This window comes from Cyprinodon variegatus, unplaced genomic scaffold, assembly GCF_000732505.1.
Source record: "Cyprinodon variegatus isolate N-32 unplaced genomic scaffold, C_variegatus-1.0 Scaffold407, whole genome shotgun sequence".
In the NCBI taxonomy this organism is placed as follows: Eukaryota; Metazoa; Chordata; class Actinopteri; order Cyprinodontiformes; family Cyprinodontidae; genus Cyprinodon; species Cyprinodon variegatus.
Genome location: NW_015150860.1, coordinates 160,465 through 183,726, shown reverse-complemented (window position 1 = coordinate 183,726; position 23,262 = coordinate 160,465). Strand labels below are relative to the sequence as shown.

Genomic DNA, 23,262 nt, shown 5'->3' with positions numbered 1-23,262 from the left:
CCAAAACACACCAGCAAGATTACCTCTAAATGGCTGAAGAAAAATAAAATCAAGACATGCCATCCTATTGAGATACGGTGGCATGACCTTCAAAATGTTCTTCATGCTTAAAACCATCAAATGATGCTGAATTACAAAGTTTTGCAAAGATGAACGGAGCAAAATTCCTCCACAGAGCTGTGAAGACTTACTACAAGTTTTTGCAGGACACTTGAAGGCAGCTGTAAGTGTAGCCCAATTAGTTTAGGTTTTATAAGGGAATCCCTTTTTCACAAACGGCGTTGTAGGTTTGGAACTTATTTTTCTTCCTAAAAAACAAACAAACCTTAATTTAAAGATGCATTTAAAGAAAAACTAAGTTATCTTTTACTAGTATTCAGTTTCATTCAATCTTCTGAAACACTTAAGAGTGACAAACATAAAAATGAGAAATCAGGGAGGGGGTGTTTATTTAATAAAAAAAAATGTAAAACAAATTTAATTTATTATATACTAAAGCATGAATAAATATATAATTTTTAAAATACATATATTTTTATCACTTTCTGGGCCAGTATGAATTTATCCATCAGTTTTATAAAGTAAATCAGTGGGCGGGACTAACACTGCTACAGTCAAGGTGATTGGTCAACCGTTGAGTTGTGCAGATTAGCCAATCAGATAAAAGGGTCTATTTAATGTAATATAATGACAGTTTAAATTATTTTAGAAGGGTAATATCAAAAATTGTTATAATATTAATTAATTATCATCGGAAACTCTGATAATTTTTTATTTAATCAATGCTTTTAAATTTGTATGGTAAAGGAAGGAAGTTTTAAAAAAATAATTCTGTTTATGTATTTAATCTGTAAAAAAATAAAAATAAAAAAATACTTGTAATATCTTTTTTATGTGTTGATTTTTGCGTTCTTTGTTTCAGTCCCTCTAACATATTAGAGACAATTTGACAGGGAGGAGCTGAAAATGAGAAGTTAGTAATAGTGTGACGGAAGGAAGCGGAAATAAACGCTGTGCTCCCCGCTAGCTTCAGGCTCACAGGACAGAGCTGTGATCATTCGGTGGGGGATCAGTAGAGGAAGCTGTGAGAGCGACAGGCACGGCAGCGTTTGGCTTCTTTCTTGGGCAGCTTCGAAACGGAATATCACAAGTGGTAAGATACTCTTATTTGTTTCATTTTACACAAACGTAAAGATAATTTCTTGACGGTTAGTCAAGTTCGGCAGAGCTAGCTGCGCTTTGACGCTAGCAACAGCAGCTCGCGCTACGAAAAAAAAGGTGTTTTCTTCCCTTTTCACGATTGCCAACGTTTCCTTGGTAAGGGCCTAAGTTAAATATAAATGTTCTCCTTCACTCTTTCTTTTCTCCTCCACTAGGATTTTTGAAAATAATTTCGTAGTAAATTGGCATACGGTGGAAATAGATAGGGGTAAGTTTGAGAATCACACCGCAGTTATTGTTGACCGACCGTTAGCCGGCATGCTAACTCAAACGTTCTAGAACAGTGGGCGCAGTCTATTCCCTGGAACGGAATCGATCTTTTTCTGAAGCCCCCCGCTTAAAAAAAAGTCAAGAGGATTATATCTGAACGCACTCTAAAGTCTAAAATAAAAGATACATAATTCTGTTTATGGCCATACTGTCGGTATTTACAATCCTCGGGGGTTACGTTATCTCTTCTCTTTCCCGACATTACGTTTGTAATGCTGTAACTAATGTTCTACGTCAATCCTTGGTGTGAAATGTATATAAATATAAATGTTTTAATGTAAATATACGTGTATTGAGTTGTTAACCGTTTTTATTTCGTGTCATTTTTTGTTTTTTAACAGTAAAAAGTTATGTTAGCCTGAGGTTAAACTAGAAATGGTTTTAAAGTGTGTTGTAGACTAAGATCTTTGTTTATCTGACAGTTGCGTTCCCTTTAATGGGCTTATTTGCATTAGAGTAGAGTGTTAGTTAAATCTTATCAAAGCAGCACCCATCACAGCGCAGGAGAATACTGCATAATAGGATAAAGCACATTTATCCCCTCTAGTCGTCAACTTTAGGTTTAGTCACTGTATCGTTCTCTACTGCACGATCAGCTGACTTTCTTTGGTCAGATATGGTGGTTTCTTAGCAGGAAACTATGACGGATTTATCTCTGCTTTTAGTGAACCCTGTGCTGTTTTCCCGGATTTGTTTTTATTTTTATTGTTGATAAGGGAAGTAGGTGCAATGACTGCAGGTTTGTTTAACCCAGCTGTTCACAAATTAAACGTGGTCAAGAGGGACATTTTCCTATTATGCTACTGATTTATTTTGTCTTTATTCTAGAAATTGTTATGTTTTCGGCATATGCTTTGAATGTTTTTAAGACTGGATTAAAACGGTGTTAACCATTTATAGGGCAATCAGTGGAATACTTTTAAAATCAAATCAAATTCTCTAGCCAATAGTTTTATTGGAATCAAGGACAAGACCTTATTACCTTTGTAACACATTTTGATGGCAAAAATTAATGTCAAAAACAAGAAACGCCAACTTGCCCAAATATATTTAGAAAAATAACAAAAGTGCTTCTATAGGAAATTAATGAAAAACACTGATAGTGAAAGAGACACATTTTTTTGGTACAACATAACCTTAGAGGCATTAATGCTGATACATTTATTAGTTTATAAACCTAAATATAATGGTTCACTTTTGAACTTTACTTTTTACATTTTCAATTAGCTTTTTACCTTTTTTTTGTAACTTATCCTTTTTTCCAACTTAATTTACAGTAGTTAATATATCATTCAAGGGCTTATCTAATTGGCCAGATGCCAAAAATAAGATGTACAACCATGAAACAGCATCTTTGCTGAATGACTGGATATAGATCTTGTGCTTCTAGACCTCACTGAGGCACGTGGGGGGACTCCATTTGTAAGGGGTATGCAAGTGATCAAAACAGATAACTTGCCCTATAATGGGTTAACACAAGTCTTAAAACATCAGTTATTGATGCTTAAATGTAATCCATCACGTCGATTATTTCAGTTATGACTAGATGTTGTAATCCCTTTATAAGGTAAACATGCTTTTTCTGCTGAATATTACCCTATATCTTTTGTATTCTCTCTGTAGAGTAAAAATGGGCGTGTAACTAGCTAATATCAGTAACATGTTAGTAATCTGCAGCATTGCCTTATTAACTCCAGCAGTACCTCTAAACAGTTAAACGTAATTAATACACATTTCCACTACTATCCTGGAACTTAACTTCCTGGAACCTCCTACCTAGGGTGGGTGTTTTAAACGGTTAACTGTTAATGTAGATTAACCTCCCTGGCTAAAAGCTGTCGCTCCTCCTGCGATCTCAGGACACAGATCTCTGACCGCAGCAACACGGCACTCCCAGTGCAATTTCAAAAGTCAGTTGTTGAACTAATGTGGTATTAACTTCAGATTCTATTTCATGGCATATGTTGTTTAAAAATGATGGTGTCTTATTTTAAACTGTTTCAAAATGTGTACGAAGGGTGGATTATTAATAAACGGCATCTACTTTAGGATAAAGATGAAAAGGAAAGCTCTAATTAGGGTCACTGTTGGCTTTTCAAAGAAATGCTTTTGACGACTTCAAAAAGAGGAATTATATGTTAACTGAGAAGTTACTTAAGACTAAAGCTTTTGAGAGGTTTCTCCTAGTAACACTAACTACACACTAATTCTACTGCTGCTCCTTTAAGATTGGTAATAGGTCAACAATTCAGGGCAATTTTGAAAGATTCAGTCTTTATTTCAGCAAAAAGTCAAGCAATATAAAAAATTTAACACATACGACTTTTGTAAAAAGGCTGAAGACCCAGCTTTCTTTAAGCCTTTTGGCGTATGTTAATGGGAGCTCTTTGAAACACAGTTTCCCTCATGGTTATCAGTGTTTCCTTATGTCTCTAATTGTCTATTCAGTAGAACTGCAAAGCAGCAGTTTGAGCGTCCTGTGCTTCCTTGTTTGCAGGTACTGCACTGTGACCTTTATGTAAGGTCCAAGCCGTAAAGGAACGGGTCATCGACGGGAGGAGAGACTCGGAGAAAAAGAGTTGGGCCTCGGGAACCTGGATAAATTGTTGAATTCGTTATAGAAGAATAACTACAGCTGGGTTGCTTTGCAGTGAGCCACAGAGAGCATGGAGGCCATCGCCAAATACGACTTTAAAGCTACTGCTGATGATGAGCTTAGTTTCAAACGTGGGGAAGTCCTCAAGGTAAGCATCGGCTGGTTAATCGGTTAATGCAAAGACCTATCAAAGTTAGTCTAAGAGATTTATCTGCTGGCTTTGTGCTGCATCAAAACAGGATTATCAGCAATGGTTTTCTGAGGAGATCTGTAAAGTTGCAAAAAATATGTTTTATTAGCCACTTTAAATATTTTCACCTTCCATTATGCCAACAATTTACACACCTAGAAATAAAAACAATGCAGCAATCATTACAATGGACTTAAAGCACACTGCACCAGTGAAGGCAAACTAAAAATGAGAGAAACTGTTGATCAATGTAAAGTTTTTTCCCCATGAGCGTCACGTATTCGCGTCTCTGCTTTCCTAAAGAATGTTAAAGGTTTATTGTGGTCATGATGACTAAACCTATGAAAATATGCACTGTAAAGTTTCTCCTTTTATATATCAGCAGATATACTCCGCTTCCTGTTGAGCGTCACTGTAATACACCGATTGGTGCAGATCCACAGTAAAATGGAGTTTTGATATATTTTATTTTCTTTTATCCAAAATGAAAGAGTTCTCATTCAAAATGGATGTGGGGAAAAGTTTTTTTTTTAAGCTACCCATTGATTGAATTGGGTTGGCTTACGAAGAAGACGTCTACAACTCAGCTCAGCTTTGTGGGTTTCTAATTTAATCCGTTTGCTCTTCATCTTAATGAATTGCATCTACAGACAATTTAGGCTTTGCATTGACGTAGGAGGACTTGGCTTCGTTGTTGTTTCACAGAGATGTACACATCTGACAATGGTGGGTTTAGAATATTTTTATATAACACTGAGGATTGCTTTGCTCTTCTATCAGCAGATCTGTGCTGTTTCAGCAAAGAGTGTTGGAAAGATTTCTTATCTCAGCAGGAGGTCTGATGGCACAGAGGGAAAGTCGGCTTAGGAACGCTGAGCTAAATAGGAGCTCGACCATATTTATCTTTGTGAAGGAATATGTTCCTCTGCTTTTCCTTCAATTTAAACCACTGTCTGATTTATTTTATTTGCTTTTACCACCTTTTTAAAACAGAATTGGACTTCAAAGAAGAAATTGTTATATCTGCATGCAACAGATATAATGATAAAAGCAAAGATATGCAAAAAGATGCACATTTATTCAGTGATATTTTATGTTGTTCTTTTAGGCCCAATTTTTTTTTGCGTAATAGTTAATGCACATGACTGAAAGGCAGGGTCATTAGCCGAACCCGTTTCATTCTATTTAAACTTTTTTATTTCTTGTTGTCGGTCTGGTATTAATATTCATAGGAGGCACATTTTCATAGCCTGACGTAGTCCTACTCAATTCTAGGCAGAATATGAGTCTGATACTGCTCCATAGAGCTGTGATTATGGGGCGTGTTTTGAACGAACCAAGAAAAAAAATGCCTCTGCACTCAATTGGATAGACCTACAACCAATAAGAGCAACGGAGTGCTTGACGTATGTTAAGCAACGCATAGTTGTTGTCAACAAAAATCAAAGCGTGTAGTTTCACGCCTAGATGAGCCTTGATCGCGTTTCTCTGTTCCTCTTTTAAAATTAAATTGCTGTCGATATCTTCTAGAACAGACCTAATAGCAGAATCTACTCACCTCAACTCTCCGGCATCAGCCATTGTTGTTGTCACCCAAGCGCGCTTTGGTCACGTGGTTGATTAAGTTACTGTTGATCATCTGTCCATCATAGTATAAAGCCCGCCCTGACAATTTGATTGGATCGCCTGACAGTGGGCGATAATACTCGCGCTACTATGGAGCAGAGCCAGACCGAACTTCCCCGACCTCAAACTTTGTGGGCGGGACTAAGTTCGGAATGGCACCCAGGCTAACATTTTCATGCAAATTATATCAAAGTTGTAAAATTTTAGACTTAAAATCCAGCCTTCCGTATTAGAATAAGTGAAGAAGTTTGAGGTATATATATACCAAATAAATTCAGAATTTTACTTAAACTCATCTCTTATTCTTTTGTGGACATGACTGGGCGTACATTAAACATAAGCAGATTTAGGTCTTGGAATAAAAAGAAAAATATTCTAGAGGCTTTAGCTCTTTTAATGCATAGTTGTTAAATTCTGAACTTTATAAAGGTAGTTCATTTTAAAATGTGGTTCTGACCCAATTTTATGTATAGACACAGCTTCCCACTTTGGATAACTTAACAGTTATATTCATTGAAGTCTAATATTTCCAAATCTGATATTACCAATAAGGGCAGTATATATGGATCAGGACAGATGATGTCTATAATATAGAATTGGCGGTAGATGGAAACAGATGTCCTATCTAAGATGTACAGATTCCTGCTACATGTACCAACAAACCCCCCCACCCCCGACTGTTCAGTGTTTCCTGTAGGTCTGTCACCAGTGCTATCTGCTGATACTAATACTAAACAGCTCTGCTCTCAATACAAAGAGTCTCTCTCATTAGAGCCACCTTGTGTTAAAGCTTTGCATGTAGACGGCATCATTAATCTCACTATATTTTCAGTATCACTCAGAGATCGTAACTGTGTTGCTATGATAAGCTATTATCTTGATGGTGTATAAAACGTCCTCCCACCATCTAGACCCTTAACCTTCTGTTACAAATATTCAGTTTATTCCTGAGGTTTTGTTGTCTCACATTTATCTACGCTTTTCTGTTGGTTGTTTTTTTCTTTACTTGAATTCTCTTCAGAGTTCCTCTGAATGGGATGTGATCCCCTTTTGCATTAGATAGGTTATCCTATTTATTAATCGATAATTAAAATAATTGTCAACTAATTCAGTAAAGGATTAGTAGTTAACTGCAATATAGAGACTAAAATATAACTGATAGAGTAGCCCACTTAGAGTAGTAATTATGCCAGAATTGTAAAGTATATAAACATTTTGCATCTAAGATTTAAAAAAAATTCTTTTTTCATTTTGTTTTTTTCGGTTTTCAGTTGAAACGTTTTAAGGTTTTTTTGGGGGGTTTTTTAAAGGCTTGCCTTTTCCCTTTAAAAAAATAATAAATGCATGTGCACAAGCCAACTTTTGTCGTACACGCCCTGTTTAAAATGTGTTGTTCTCATAGCTCATACAAGCTTATTGTGTCCACATGTAGCAGGGAAGATATAGTGGACTTTATAGCGAACTCAGTTAACTGACCATTTGGACAGATCACTGCTTTTTCCTCCTTTGATCTCGTAAATCCTACTCGGCGTGGTGCCTGCGCCATTTTTGTTATTAGTTGCCATAGGCCGTCGTGTAGCAACAGTGTGCCGCTGTGACAGCAAATTCTATAATGCTTTGCGAGAAAAGCTCTCCGTGCAAAGCATTCTGGGATATATCTGCCTCTTATGAGGCCTTTCTTTTCTTCTCATAGTCACTTTTTCTGTTACGACCCTCTGCCATTTTCAAAGAACAGCGGTGAGAAAGTTGAGCTTGAATGACTGTCTGAAACCGTAGCTCACCGCAGATATGCGTGCATGCGCAGAAAAAGATAGCCAATAAGGCGAGCACGTAGGACGGCCTTAAATAAACATATCACCAGAATGATTGACAATTAGGAGGACCACTTATTTAGATGATCCACCCGGAAATAAAAGATCGTCCTCCATGCCTTTAAGTTTCACTTGTTTTAATTTGGTAAAAAGTCTTCTTTAAAGAATCTTTTGCTATTCAATTATTAATTGATTAATCAAAACAATTATCCACAGCTTAATCGATTTGCAAAACAATCATTAGTTGCAGCCCTACTAATTGTCCAACAGGCTGATCACTACATTTCCTCACATTCTGACTTTTCTTTTTCCCCGTATGTGTTCTCTATATGGTTATACTCTGAGGCAGTTACTATATTATTTATTGGTTGTTCAGAATGTAGATTTTAGCAGAATTGTGCTGACATCTGATTGGTTTTCAAACATCCTGCTGTTTTATATGTAATTGGTTACACACTCAACTGATAATTTATGCTGTAAAATGTAGATTCACAAGAGGAAGAGGATGAATGGTATTAAAAAAAAAAAAGGTATGAACTGCCATTACTCGGTTAGTGTGGTTAAAACTGCATTAAACAGCAATGTTTGAATTAGCTCTTATGTGCTATAAGGTTAGTGTTCACTGTACTGCAATAGATGTTGATCAACGGATCGTTAACCTTTTTTTTGAATCTCTTTTCTATCCAACAAGACCTAGCTTGTTTCTTTTCTCATGTGGGCTAACTTTGGAAATTAGTGTAGTTTTCCCAGTTTAGATCAAACTTAGAATTTTCAGTAAAGAAGGTCAGTTGAGCTGTGATGTTACCGCTTGCTTTTTTCAAGCTTTAAAAGTGAGGAGCTTAAGACAGCAACCATCGGATTCCAACTCTGAAGCCTTGGATCTTAAGATAAATGGATTTTTGACTTCTGTGGGATATCTTGGAGATGGCTATTTTTTATCCAAATAATAGCCCATAGTCAGAAAGAGTCCAGTCATGGCTTCCAAAGTAGAAGTTGTAGACTGTAATGTCTGTTTTTTTTTTTTAAGGAAGACGGTAGGTCTGACGCGTGCGTGGGAGTCCACGTTTCCAAATTGAACCATGTTTTATCATGTTTTGAAATATTTGATCATGACTTCTGAAACTCCAACCGCCACTAACTTTGATTGGATTTGCCCAACTCTTCAAGTTTGGCTTAGATAAGGGCTAGATGGAAGACAGCCAAGAATTCCCATAAAAGATTGATGTAAAAACTTCTCAAAATAGTTTAACCATAACTAAGAACCTCGTCCCATATAACAGTTTAGAAATATTTGGTAAGAACAAAAGAATGCATTTAACAATATTAATTTGGAGCTACAAGCTTAACAGATTAAATTCACTTTGAATCCAGGGATTATCTCTCCCCCCTCGTGTTTCTCACACCTCTTTCTTGCCTCTTTCACCGTTTTTGTCAGTGACCCATTTTTATTTTTTTTTTCCTGATAAACTGTCATTTGATTAACGGTATTAAAAAGATACATATTCCAGTCCTGTATTTCTTTTATCTGAGCTCAGTTAAAACTAGATTAATCAGTTCACACTAGGCTTTGGCAGTTGATTGCACTACCTATATAATTACATTTAACAAAATGCAAAAATCATAGAGGCAATCAATTCTCCACACAATAGCAAGACTTAAGTCTTGCGATAGTGGAGTCTGATGAGCAAGCTTTCAAGGTCATGAAAACAATGGGAGCTTTTACACCCCTGTAGTGACTTATCTTTTTGTTGTAGCAACAAATCAAGCAATTTTTTAAGCGTTGTTGGACTTTAGTGATAACAATTGAAAGCTCCAAGTCGGTCCGAGGTCCTGGTGGGTTCTGTTCCTGTAGTTGGAGCAGAGAGAAGTTTCCCTTAAAGAAAATGAGTCGCAAGTATGTCAGATATTCTACTGACCCCCTACTGGCTTACAAAGCAGGATGTAATTATATTGTAAATATTTTCTGGCAAAATGTTTTGTGGGTTTTCTTTTTTCTTGTCTCAAACTGCTGCCCTCAAAAAGATTTGATTCATGCCCAGCTTCAGTCTCATATTTACCTCATCCACTATGTGTGCCTAAAATGTATTTTAAGTTACTTTTGAAACTTGTAGACTTCTTCTGTGGGAAAATACCCAGACAACACCTTCATCTTTGTCTAAATCCATTCTGTTTGTGTTCGCACAAGCTGCTTGGTCAGTTTTAGCAGTGTTGCCTCTCTCACAGCTGTTTAGACCCTTTCAGAGCGTACAGCTTCTCCCATCCATGCATTGTTGTCTGTGTCTGACTATCCATTGAAAGCTTGCTACTCCTTTTTAGAGCGAAAAAAGATACCATTTTCAAGTAAGAAGTAAAATCTTCGATCTGATATGATGGACATGATTATCTCGTCTGTAATTTTAAGATGTAGTCGGCCTTCTTCAGCTTCATCACAAAGAGATATTTGGCTAACACTACTAGCTATATCAGAGCAGTTTTCACTCGCTTTTAACCTTTTACCCCTTATTAGGGTTAGAGCTACTAATTTTATTTTAGGATGTTGACGTGTTGACTTACAGGATGTTTTATACCCAACATGTTGCTTCAGTGCTGTTATCTGTATGTGTCAGGCAGAGCTGTTGAAATACCCTTCCTTTTTTATCTCTTCAGTCAGGTTAGGTTGATCAGTTTTTTAACATGAATTCACTAATGTTTCAGGGAGTATGTAAACCTTTAGGGAGCACTGGACTGTTATTTATTTAAAGCAAGAATTTTACAGTAAAATGTGATAGTTGAGTGTTTGCCATATTTACATGAAGGAGACTGGCTTAGTTTCACAAAGTGATATTTGTCATGCGTGGAGAAAAAGGGGAAGTTTGTCTTTTAAGATGCTTCATGGGTTTCCTTTTTTTTAAAAAATAAGTTTAGCTGCATTTTCTTTTATTTTTTTTTTATTTAAATATTGTTCTGGCTTCTGACACATAAGTTAGTTTCACATTTGTCTTTTTCACCATTGTTTTAACCTTATTTGATTTTCCTGTTGAGGGGCTTAAACGTCATAAGCTGATTTATCTTCAGTGTTTAAAAAAAATTGTAATCTGGCAATATGTTGTAAACACGTAATACTAACAAATATGATTTGAAATTAAGTCAAGTAAAATTGGAAAAAAAAATGTTAAGATTGCATCCAAATGGCCACACAGATCCACTGGTGGGGCAAAAGCTGCTAAATTGGATTTTAATGTCAGCCAGCTATCCAGTGGTGGTTCTAGATTAAGTTTACCATGGGGGCAAGATAGGGCTGGTGTTTTATTTTATTTATTTTATTTTTTGTCAATGTCCATGAGAGCAATTTGGATTGAGCCTCGCAGCAACTGGCAAAGCGTAGGCCACAGTCACGTCTTGTCATTGCCTTGAGCATTGTGCACTTGTTCTCATTTCCTCTTTAAATAAATAAAGATTAACAGCTTTTATAGCTGAATGAATTAACTTATTAACAAATTGTTGAACCATGCCCTTTAGCATGTCTTACAATTTCCTTATCTCTGTCTTACATTTCTAATCTGTACTCGGTTCATATCCCACTGACTTTTATATTTAAAACATAAAATAGTCTCTTATCAAACAGAGCCAGAGCCCTGTCTGAAGGTTTTGTTCGTTCACTTCCTGTTTGCCCTTCTTCTTCCTATAAATGAAAATTACACTTATGTGTTCAGCCCAAAAAATGAGAAAAAAAGAAATCAAGGACATGTGTATTTTTTTTGTTTTAGGAGGGGCTTTATTAATCGCCCCCCCTCCTGCACACAGAAATAACCTTTTGACTTTACTGAACAGGGATTGCTTAGGGATGAGGCTAAATGTGGCTGCTGCATGCGGAAAAGGCATTTCAGAAAGATTTGCGTGAGCATCAGTTTAATCCTAAAACTCTTAGTGACTTCCAGGCTTTGCTCTGCTGGTATACAGCAGAACAAAAAGCTCTGATGTTTTTACTCGTCTTCTAAAACCTGGACAGCTTTTAGGTCGGCGACCCAAACAGCACTTTGTGTAGTTCTTAAAAGCTCTCCATTTTCCAGGTGCCATCAGGGACAGCCGAGCAGTGCTTGGCCTAGAAAAACCCTGTTAAACTTAATTAGAGGCTGAGTTGGAGGCAGCAGCAGGTTACTGAGTTACTTAAGGTAACGCCACAGATCCTGAGAGCAGGGCTGATGTGGACATGCTAGAATAACTTATGAATCTAAGTGTTGCTAAAGCTTCAAGTTTCCCAGAAGGTGCTCAAAGTTAGAATCTATATCTTATGTCCTGTTAAAATCTTGGAGAACATTTATCTTTTTTGAGGATCCAGAAGTTGATGCACAGGAGAAGTAAAATCAAAAATGTCTACACTGCTTTTCACTGAAAAAAATCTCTGATCCTTATGAACTCCAGTTTGGTCTTCCTTCTCCTTTACCCATTTTGGGAACAAAGTTGTTAAACTGTCATAGATTTTTTTTCTCCTTGCGTCTCATCATGGTTTTTTAAATGCTACAGTTCAGCTGCTTTCACATCCTCCTTGAGCTCTTGTCTTCCAACCCCCAGCAGCTTCCTGTCTCCAAAAAGCAAACGCCAACTCTTCTGCATGCACTCTGTAACGTTGGTAGGGTTTGAAGCTGCAACTGCGACTTTATAAGCAGGCGTCACCTGACCGTATGATACCTTTGAAGCTGCAGTTGATAAAACAGCTCTTTCACTACCTCCCACCCTGTTTCACATTTTGCTGCTGAATGAATTTTTTCTTTTTAAATTAAGAATACATTATTGATATTGATGGCTTTAGAGCCCATTGCCGAGGCTCTCATAAGATCCCTATCCATTTCATTAATGATACACGACTGCATGTCACTGCTTTGCATATTAAATGGACATCTTTTATATTTAAAACTTGAGGATGAGGATCGGTATGAGATATTTGGGATACCCAGACTAAATTAAGATTTAGAATTTTTTTCTAATAATTTCCCCACTCCCTAAATCCCAGTAAGCTTCACATCTTTTCTTTATCTTCCCCAGAAATGTTTGTTTAGAGAAAATAAAATCCTCAGACTCTAAAATGTTCACAATCTTAAAATTCTGATTCCCCATAACATTCTTGACGCCTGAGATAAATCCTATAAGGTTTCACTCCTTTCTGTACAGACTTGCTTTCTGCTCTGTAAACCAAATAGGACCCATGTTGTTGCACATTTATATCGGCCCAGAGGCAGCCCAACTTCTCCTGCTGCTGATCAGCTGAGTCTCCCAGGACTAGCTCCGTCTCCCACCATTAATCTCTCACAGAGATCCTCTTAATCTCACATAAAAAGCAGAACGTCCTTGTTTATTATTCATCTATTTTTTTTTTTACTTTATTTTTTGATTATACTAACAAAATACAGGCCAAAATGCGTAACTTTTAAAGCAATGGCATAACAGTTTTAAAAGTAAAAAATTGGCTTATCTTAGTGATGGAAGTGGTTGGTTTTTTTTTTTTTTTTTTTTTTTTTTTTTGTTTTTTTTTTACTATTTCCTGCCTTTTTCCTTTGCACTGGAAGAATGTGCTCAAAATCAACATGGAGCTTAAACTCCATTGCACAATCTACTTGGTGTAAAAGGCTTTAATATGTCAGCACTATTGGTAAACTCCTGTGTTTGAGCTATCATCTGTAAAAGTTTCTTTTTTTTCTGTGGTATGTTTTTCAAACTTTCGAGTTCTCCTGTATGCTTGAAGACGAAGCAAGTTAAATTATAGATGCTAAGTTGGAAAGACATTTTACTTTTACACTTTTTATTGCAGCACCTTTAAGCCCACTGAACCTTTTCTCTTATTTCTCATTTGGCATCTTGCAAAGGTATGGAATATTATTTCACAGACACACATTGCCTCATAATTGTGATGTTTTCAGAATCAAATGTTTATTTATTATTTTTCAATTAATATCTTAATGAACTGATGAGCATTTTTCCATTTCTGTGTAATGCTAATCAGTCACTGATATGTAGACAGGTCACAAAGAAAGTTAAAAGCTCAGTTAAAGATGAAACTAAAGGGGAAAAAACTGTTGGTTTCTTCAGTAACCAATCAGGTTTGTAGTAACTGAGAATCAGAGGTGGAAATCCTAGTAATAGGCTATATTTTAGTAATGTGATCCACAAATATGATCTTTGAAGAATCATTAGAAGAAAGCCCTGTTTGGTCCAAAGTGTCCCAAATGTGGGAAAAGGTGCTGCTTTTTAAACTACTAGTAAATCGTGGTGTGTGGCAGGAAAAACTAGAAATACTGCGCATTTCTTTGAACGCAACAGCCCATAGGTAAGCATGGTGGGGGCAGCGTAATGCTGTGGAGATGTTCTTCCTTACAAGGCAGAAATGTATGGAGAAAGTGGATTATACTGAATATAGGATGATGGTAGCTGCAGCCTGTTTGAGATTAGGGTGCAGTTTTTGTCTTCTGGCTGAGAAAGCACCTAAGATGGAGTTAGAATGTAGGATCTAAATGGTTCATTACTGTTAAATGAGTTGTGGTTTTCCTTTAGGACAAGTAAAGTAAATGATTGCTAATGCTAAAGCTAACAATTTGTAACAGTATGAGTGCCAGTGTTCCGCCTACTGGCCTGGAGGAGTTAAACTTGTGGTGATCTCCTTTAATGTGGAGGAAATCTTAAGCCACAATCTAGACCTAAATCCAATAGAGAATCTTTAACAAAACAGAAAAGTGATGATGTAACATTCTCCATCATATCTGACACAGCGGAAAAGTTGGATGTGAAACACTGATGGAGACAACGGTAGAAAAAGTGGGTGGACCTGACTTCAATACTATACAGGCAAGCTGGTTGGTAGGTGACACACGTTGCCCATTCAGACAGCTCCTTTTTAGGAATTAAGTTCAGGTGACCTTTTCCTTTGTCTTGAAACTCAGGCTGTCTGTAAAATTAACAGCAGTGTTTCTTAACCTGACTTTAAAGGAAGTTACTTCATCAGCCTTTCGTCCAGTTCCACAGAAGCCTGTTGCTGACCCACCATTTTACTTAAGGCTTGTTGAAGCAGGAAACTTCAAACTCATGCAATGGAGTGGTTGTAAACATGAACCATATTTGGGGAAGATGGCTTTAAAAAAATTAACAAAAACCATCAAACTTTTAAAGGACAGTTTGAGTGGATGAAGGAAATGCTGCTTTCAGGCTGAGTAGAATGTTAATCGAAAATATGGCGCAGGATGTGAATGATCACTTGCCAGTTACCACAGAGATTTCTGTGCTCTGCAGAATAAACACGCTTTCCCAGCTCTGGAAAAGGAATGCTCTTCTTCTTCTTTCTCTTCACCTTAAGGGAGCTTCTCTCCAACTGACCATGGGGATTCTGTTTACTTCCTTTTATATTCTTTTTGAGGGTTTTTTTCTTCTCCTTGCTTGTGTTTATTTGCATTTTGGGATATAATTAAAGTGCCTTTTTTTCCCTTTTTCCTCAACAGCCTTTTTCATGTGCTTATCCCTTGTGAACGTCAAACCAGAGAACTGTAATTAGGTCTCACTCCTCATCTCCATACCCCTCCCTGCCATAAAGACGTCTGCAGCTGTATTTAAAGATTAGATTATTTCTCTCTGCATGTTACAGATTTTGCTGTATTCTGCATAACAGAAGTGTTCTATTCACATCCATTTCTTCAATTCGATTTGCTTATGTGGCAACAGTGGTCTATATTTGATCACATAAATGTAGGAGAATAGTCTGGATACAGATTTCAGATTAGATGCTGCTATAAAAGGGTTGTGGAGTTAATACAACAGCTGTGAGTAAAGCTGCACTTTGATTGGTGTTAATACAATCTAAATCCAGCAGTTGCTCCAAATATAAACACAGCATTGTCAGTTTAAGGTCCGAGACATAGCTGTAGTTTTGCTAGTCCTCAGTTGTACAAAGTTCACCATTTCTCCCCTTGCTACTAAAGGTGACCTCATGTCAAACTTGTGTTAAGCGAAATGGGAATTGCTGTTTATTGCCTGCACAAAAAAAAAGGTTGCTGAACACCTGGAGGGTCGTTGGCTTTCATTTAATTAAGATGGTTTTTGGAAGCTTAATTTGCTTTTTTTTTTTTTTTTACTGTTGCAGTTATCCTAATCAATTATTAGTTTTATAATACAGTTGAGAATCTCTTTTATTTTTATAGATGATAATTTTACTGTTTGTGTTTTTGTATAAAACTCATCGTCCGGGGTCAGGCTCTTCACAGCTTTTTTTTTTTTTCTTCTTTTTTTAAAAATATGTCTCTACATTCATTATAAACCCTTTAGGTTGTTTTAAATCGGCACACTAATGCTTAATCCCACGGTCATCACTTGCTCGATGGTGCGCTGTTGTGGGTGTAAGTCACTAAAGGTGTGAAGCTATTAAAGGGGTCTCTGCTCTCACTTCTGCGATTACACGTCATTGTTGTATTTAGGTTAAGATTACCATAGTTTGATGAAATATATAAATTGCTTTTGATCTACTGACATTTTGAGATAAAATGCTTCATCTTTTTTCTTATATTTGGGGAAGTTGTCAGATGACTGAACAGTAATAGAAAATGATGCCTTATTCTATTATTCATTTTAAATGTTGATGTAAAGCCCAATCATGATCACACTAACAAAATTCAGGTATCTAAACATTGTTGTTTTTTTTTAGTTCAGTCCATTTTTATTTGCATGAGTTCAGCTGAGGTAGCACTGTTAATTCTTGGCTCCAGCAGATTCATCCTTTAATCCAAAGTTAAAACTGCCCTCCTAAGCAGTTGGCTGTTTGAGTGAAAAGCTTAACAGTTAAAAAGTAGTTTAGGGTGTGTGTGTGTGTGTTCTACTTTTACTTTTTAATGTTGCTTTTATTTTAGTTATCCCTTCTGAGAGTGACCAAAAATCAAAGTGCAACAAAATAAAAGCAAAAAAACAAGTGGGAGATGTTTCTTTTTTCCCCAAAATTTGCTTATTCAATACAATCAGTTTATCAGCCAATCATCTTTTTAGTTCTATCGGCAGTAGGTTAGCCTTCAGAGAACCAGAGATGCATCTTTAATTGGATCTTGTAGATGACACCTTTTCGACTGCTGCTATATCACAAGCTGTAATACTAAGAAACTTTTCTCTGCCTTTTAGCTGAACATTTTCAAACTAGCGTCATATTTTAATTTTTTAGTTTAGGCTATGCAAGTTTTGTATTTTGATCACTTCTTAGAAATTCCTAAAAATGTAATCCTGTAGAAGGATAATACGATGATGCGTATAAGGAAATGACGCCGCTTTCATTACTGTGTTTTCCTGCATGTGTTGTAATTTCATTACGATGAGATTTTAAGGACGCTACACACATTTACAGATGTTGTTTTACTCAATTCCTTCCACTGCTATCTTTGATACTAACTGTGTCTTGTATTTTAACGAGCAAGCTGCAGTTGAAATTGGTCGACTAACAATGTATAAATTACAGTTAGGTCATAGGCGTTTTACAATCTCCAGCAGTAGCAAATAAAACACCCACTATTCAGACAGTCCTAGTGTGTGTATGTGTGTCAGTGGTGTTTTTTGTTTGCTGACAGCTCTGAGAATAATGCCCATTCAGCATACATCATAGACAACACTTGATCAGTTTATACACAAATGGAAAAGAGGGAGAGATGATCTTTGCTGTTCATTCAGTGTTTTTTCTGGTTCATTGTGCTCATTTTGGCTTTTCTCCCCGTTTTTAGATGTTTTTTTTTTTATTATTATTCATTTTATTTTTCAAGCAAATAGTTCCTGTTCCTGACAAAGTTTAATGTTTAAAAAAAAAAAAGGAAATAACTATGCTAAGCTTAGCTACATACTTTAGGTCAGCCTCCATGGCTGGTCTGAGTTTAGTTTGACTCCACATGATCACCTTTAACTTAAAGATATTCACTCCTACCTGCTCAGGCTGCAACATTTTAGCCACTGTAGTTTAATAACTTGAAGATGAAATTCCTATTTCCATTTTTATTCTTCATTGATTCATTGCCTTTAAATGTGGACATGTATCTAGTACCACCATGGTGGTTTTTGTCTTAAAGAATAGTTTCAACAAATATCAGCAGAAACATTTGATCGTTTTTCTCTTCACATGAGCCAAGAGCAGAGATTAAAGAAATAACTGAAAATAAAACATGCTGTTTGGATGACTCTGGCTCTGTGTTTACATGTCATCTCTGTTAACATGCAGTGAAGAAGAAAGCATCTTCAAAGCCCTCTGTTGGGAATTTTAGCATCTGAAATACAACCACACTGAAGGTGAAGGAAAATGTGTTTAGAGTCTTAATCCCTCCATTTTAATTTGTTGTGGTTTTTCTTACTTGGAGAGAATTTAAGTTTTATTATTGGTACTGTAATCGTATTTGGTTTAAATCTTTTCCAGTGGTCTGACCGACCCAGCTTGGTTCCACCCGTCATTCCTCACTCTGCTCTTTTGGAAACATGTTGGTTTTCAATCGACTCATTGATGGCCGGAGGTTGAGACACTCTCCTTTTGCTGTTTAATGGTGGTTTGGTTTTGCATGTTGTGTAGAACAGCTGATTAGCTTATTGTTAAGTGCAGCACCTCTGTAATTCAGAAAGCTCACTCGTCCCCATTCTACGGTGGTAATAGGATACTCGCAGCTGGAGCAAACGTGCCATTAGACTGCATCGCGGGATCGGGGAATGTCCTACATGATGATCCATTTCCCATGAGTTCTTGCAGGTCAACCAGGATTGGTCAGCTGGGACAGAAATGGTGGATGACAGTTATTAAGCGTCCATATATTTAGCTTTTTAAGACCCAAAATAACAATTTCACTAAATTTAAAAGAAGTTACATTTTATGGTATCTAACAACTGTTAACGTTTTTCCTAAGTTCTGACAACTGTTTTGTTGAGAACTTAAAGCGTATACCTATTCTTTCCTTCTGAGCCTTCAGGCGTGGCTTTTGATTTGTAATTGGTCAAATATTATTTAACTTTAAAAAGCCTAAAAGTTCCCTCCGAGTTTTAATCTGGAACTTTAAGTTGGAGGTTTTTTATTTATTTTCTTAGTTTTGTTTTAATTCATTATTGGGTTGAGCTCCTGGATTTGATTCCCTAATCAATGCTGCCCTTTTATATTTTTAATATTTTCAATATTCAGTTTTTTTTATTTTTGTTTTCCTCTCACTCCGTATCAAGTTTTCACCATCATACACCTGATCCCACCAATAACCAATCAGTGAGTGGGAGCCAGGTCATGTGATTGAAGCGCCTGCGAATCAGGCTTAAGGCCGGGCATATGCTGTACAATATTTTCAATCGTTGTACTAAATTCAATAATGAAATCGCAGCGTTTGAAGGTTCTCAGCTCATGATGTATGTTCTTACTCTGTATGTCCCAATGCTCTGATGCGATCTACCTGCTCACACTGCACCTCCAAAACCCACAAGTCGGACTTAGAGATGATAGATGGCGCTTGTTGGACTTGTCAGTCTGTAAGAAGAAGAACTCCCTCGTTTGCACACGCTCAGTTGGTGAGGTTCATGTAAATAAGCTCGTAGACGCTTGTAACTCTGCTTCAACAGCAAAATTTGCCCACGAAACCTCAAGAGGGCCAACTGAATTTCAGACATTTTTGATTTTTCTCCCGACCTTACGATTCCTGATTGGTAGGTGGTCGCAAGAGGCTGATCCCCCCCCTCCTCATTACCCCCTGTATACAACACATCACAGGACGCACGATGAGGCTGAAATTTTGGCCCGGTTGGAAATACATTTTAGCACAACTGGAGAAGCTGCAAAAATGGGGGATGCAGCCGGTGTTGGAACACTAAGTAGGAAGATACTGTTATATTAATTTAACAGGTAGGGCTGGTAGTGAAAATTAAAATTTAGACAATTCAGTTTCTATAGTTTTTTAAATAATTTTTTATTCTAATTTATTGTTTAGATGATAAATCTAAATATTTATCATGACTAGCAACTCCCACCCCTACTGACTGGTGACAATTATACTTGATTTCAAAAGTCTTGCTAATGTATCGGCCAATTACACGGCCCCCTTTTTTTGTCCTGGAGTCTGTTAAAAAGGGATATTTAAAATGTCATGAAAAAGTAAAGTTAATGTTGCATGACTGAAAATTATTTAATATTTCTTGTTTGTTTTTTTATATCTAATTTAAAAGATGAGTACATTTTTCACACATCAAACTGTTAAATTTTTTTAACTGAATGAACAAGCTCTGCTTTATGTTCACTGAAGCTGCTTTCTGGTGTACAGACATTAGAACATGGGGAACTTCTGACAGGTCTGTGTTGGGATGCAATAGTCTTAGGATCTGAAGACTCTGGTGGAGCGTTTAGCTCACCCGTCTCAATGTTTGTCTGACCTGCTACAAAGTCAGATTAATTCATACTCAAGGTAATCCCGCACTACTAATTTAAATCAGTCCTATACAGTTATACCGATGTGGGTTTTATAACAGCTATTTTTTCCTGTCTCTGCAAGAGTCCATCTTTCTCACTACTTAAAGTTACAATATGATAGGATTAAGTTGGTGGGTCCATGTATACGTCAGATCTAAGCTCTTCTGGGCAGTCTTTATTGCTGCCATTGTTTAACTGTTGCTTAAGGCTGTCAGAAAGGGCAAATATAGATTTATTGTAATGGCCTTTTACTTAGCAGTTGTATCCTGCTAAAATCTAAACAAATGCAACTGCTTTAACTCTGCTGTAGAGAGATTAAACACAGCTCTATGGTAAGGTAAACTACAACAGCCATAGAAGGGTTACTGATCTTGCCGTTGGACAAAGGTAGAAATAATTTTGTGCAGCATTTTTTTTATTTTTTTTTATTACACACAATCTTCCTTTGTTTAATCATTATGAGAAAGATCAAGCAAATAACCTTCCATCAGAAAATCAGTAAATCAGTCATTTCACAAAAACTTTCAGACCTACAAGTACCATAGTTGAGTAGGATGTGCCACGTATTCATAGCTGACTGTCGCACATGGGTTTGTGGCTAGAAGTTCTATATTATTTTTAGATTGCATGCTTATGGGGAAGGTAGGGGGAGGAGGAAGAGGACAGTGGCAGCTGTGGAGGAGATAATCCCTAGCCTAGACTTTACCCTGTCAAACTGAAACTCTTACAGCTATTGTGCCTCAGCCAGATTAAAAAGACTGGAAAAAATCGGAGCAGATCAATGTTTCTTTTTGGGCTTTTAATATTCACTTAGGGAAAAGGAAATGCAGTTGCCGTCTTGATCGCTTGAAAAATTGCCAAGCAAGCAAATATTTCTGGGTTGTTTTGGGTTTTTTTGTTTTTTTTCCCCCTTTAGTCAAAGTTTTTTAAAAGCTGGTTCTTAGAAACAGAAGCACTGCAATTACTATTACCAGTAAATGGTTTGTTCCTCTACAATTTACAAAACCACTAATGTTGTCTGGTAAAATGGATTTGAGGTGATCTGTATGGTCGTCCCTGTCCAAACCCGAGCTCAGATACCAGCTGTGAGTGGACTGATCTTTTCAGCTGAGTCCCCAGTGAGCAGCCTGGTTGCTTTATGCACAGTCAGCTTTTAGCAATTATAGCCTATTTTCTGTGCACAGCAAGCAGACTGTATTTTGGGCAAAACTGGGTTTTCCCTTTACCAGCAAACCTTTGCAATGACACTGGCGGCGGCTCCCTGTCATATGACCTCCCATGCATGCTGTGCTCACATACAGGCTGCTTTTAATATAATCACAACACAAAGGGTAGGAGAAAGAGCTCCTTGGACGGCAAATGAAACACAACATTCAAGTTTACCATCTTCAAGTTTGAGCGGAACAGCTCTTAGATAGAACTGCTCTGAAATGTGTATTAACACGTCCTTTCAAAACAGAGGAACTATGCCAGTACTGGCTTAGCCCTACAGGAAACAGCATAATGTTTAAAAAAAAAAAAAAAAAGCCAGAGCAGTGATTTCAATAAAGGCTTTAGCAGCTATGTCATATATTCTGAGTGATTAGGTCTGCAGTGTGTTGCTGTGGTTACTGTACAAATATACTTAATGGTGGTTGTTTCAAGCCTCCTGTAGTGACGATGATATCATTTGTTTTATTTAAAGGCCTCCCTTAAGATCCACTGTCCTACCAGAAATTTGAGAATCATTTTTTTTACTGCACACCTTGGAATCTACAACTTAGTTTATTGAAATGTTATGGAAGACCACCTTATCTGTCCCCCACTCCCCAACCCCTCACAGGAAAGCTGGACTTTACGATGAGCCTGATTCTTTGGATTAGTTTCACTTCAGCATTCATAGCTTAAGCCAGCCAGTCACTCGGAGCATCACATGATGCTCGTGACTGTGCGCTCAGGGCACTGTACTAGCTCAAACATGAGCTTAACTGTACGTCAGCATACGCAGATCACTTTTTTCTGTTTTTTATCTGATAAATTTCCTACATGGAAAATTCTGTGGCTAAAGAATAAACAGCTAAGTGTGTGTGTTCAGCAAGACTTGAAGAAGAGGAACACACTTTATTTTAGACCTTATCGTCATTTACAAATCACTATATAGGTTGCATTTAAATGAAAAGTACAATCCAGAAAAAAATTAAATACCCCAATGATATATTTGAACCTACACCGCCTGACCAATCAGCAAACGGGATGGTACTTGATTGTTTTAGTTAAAAAAATGTATGTTTCTGATAAAATAGGATTCTATTCTCAAGAGTCTTACCAATTCACACAAAGAACATGTACCAGTCTTACAGCTGCATTCAATTTCTGATCCCCATATGTTCTGTTGTGTTTTTTCAATTTAGTTTATTTATATAGCCCCAATTCACAACACATGTCATCTCAAGGCACTTTACAGTTCACCAGATCATACAGTCAAATTGAGGAAAAGTTTTCTATCTAAGGAAAAACGGTTGATTGCATCGACTCTTTGGCTCAAAGGCAATCCCTCACTTAAGGCATGCTTGTAGCAACAGTGGAGTGGAAAAACTCACTTTTAACTGGAAGAAACCTCTAGCAGAACCAGGCTCGGTGAGAGGGGCCATCTCCCGAAGCCAACTGGGGTTCAAGAGGACAGAAGCAGAGATAGAAAGAAGCTGAGATACAAAAGGCAGCTGTAAAAGGGACCTCGTCCAGGAAACGCACAGCCAGGCAAATGAGCTCCGAGCCAGTTACAATGTCAGAGGATGAGGAGGGCACATCCAACCAGTCACAGTCAGAGAAACAGGACTACTCTGAAAGACAGGCCAATCTCCAACATCTATAAACAAAGGTGTTGATGGCAGCAGTACAGCTGGTATTTCTTTCCAGGATGGAGTCACAGCCATACAGGAACAGACCAGATGAAGCTACTATGAGGAACAAGCAGAGAGAGCATAATGTTAGAGATTGAACTAACAGATTCTGCAGAGTGGGAGAATAGAGATGGAATGATAAAATGGGGGTCCCTATGTCCTCCAGAAGTCTAAGCCTATAGCAGCATAACTATAGAGATAGCTCAGGATAACCCGAGCCACTCTAACTATAAGCTTTATCAAAAAGGAAAGTTTTAAGCCTA

General features: G+C 37.2%; 1 protein-coding gene across 1 annotated transcript in view; it reads left to right on the top strand.

Moving 5' to 3' along the window:
• The first annotated feature begins 1,006 nt into the window (after nt 1-1,006).
• Nucleotides 1,007-23,262, top strand: part of grb2 (growth factor receptor bound protein 2) — a 38,181-nt gene continuing 15,925 nt past the window's right edge. The window contains exons 1-2 of the mRNA XM_015387932.1: nt 1,007-1,153; nt 3,989-4,235. Coding sequence (XP_015243418.1) covers nt 4,158-4,235 — 78 coding nt within the window. The 5' untranslated portion in view covers nt 1,007-1,153; nt 3,989-4,157. The remainder of the gene's footprint in view (nt 1,154-3,988; nt 4,236-23,262) is intronic.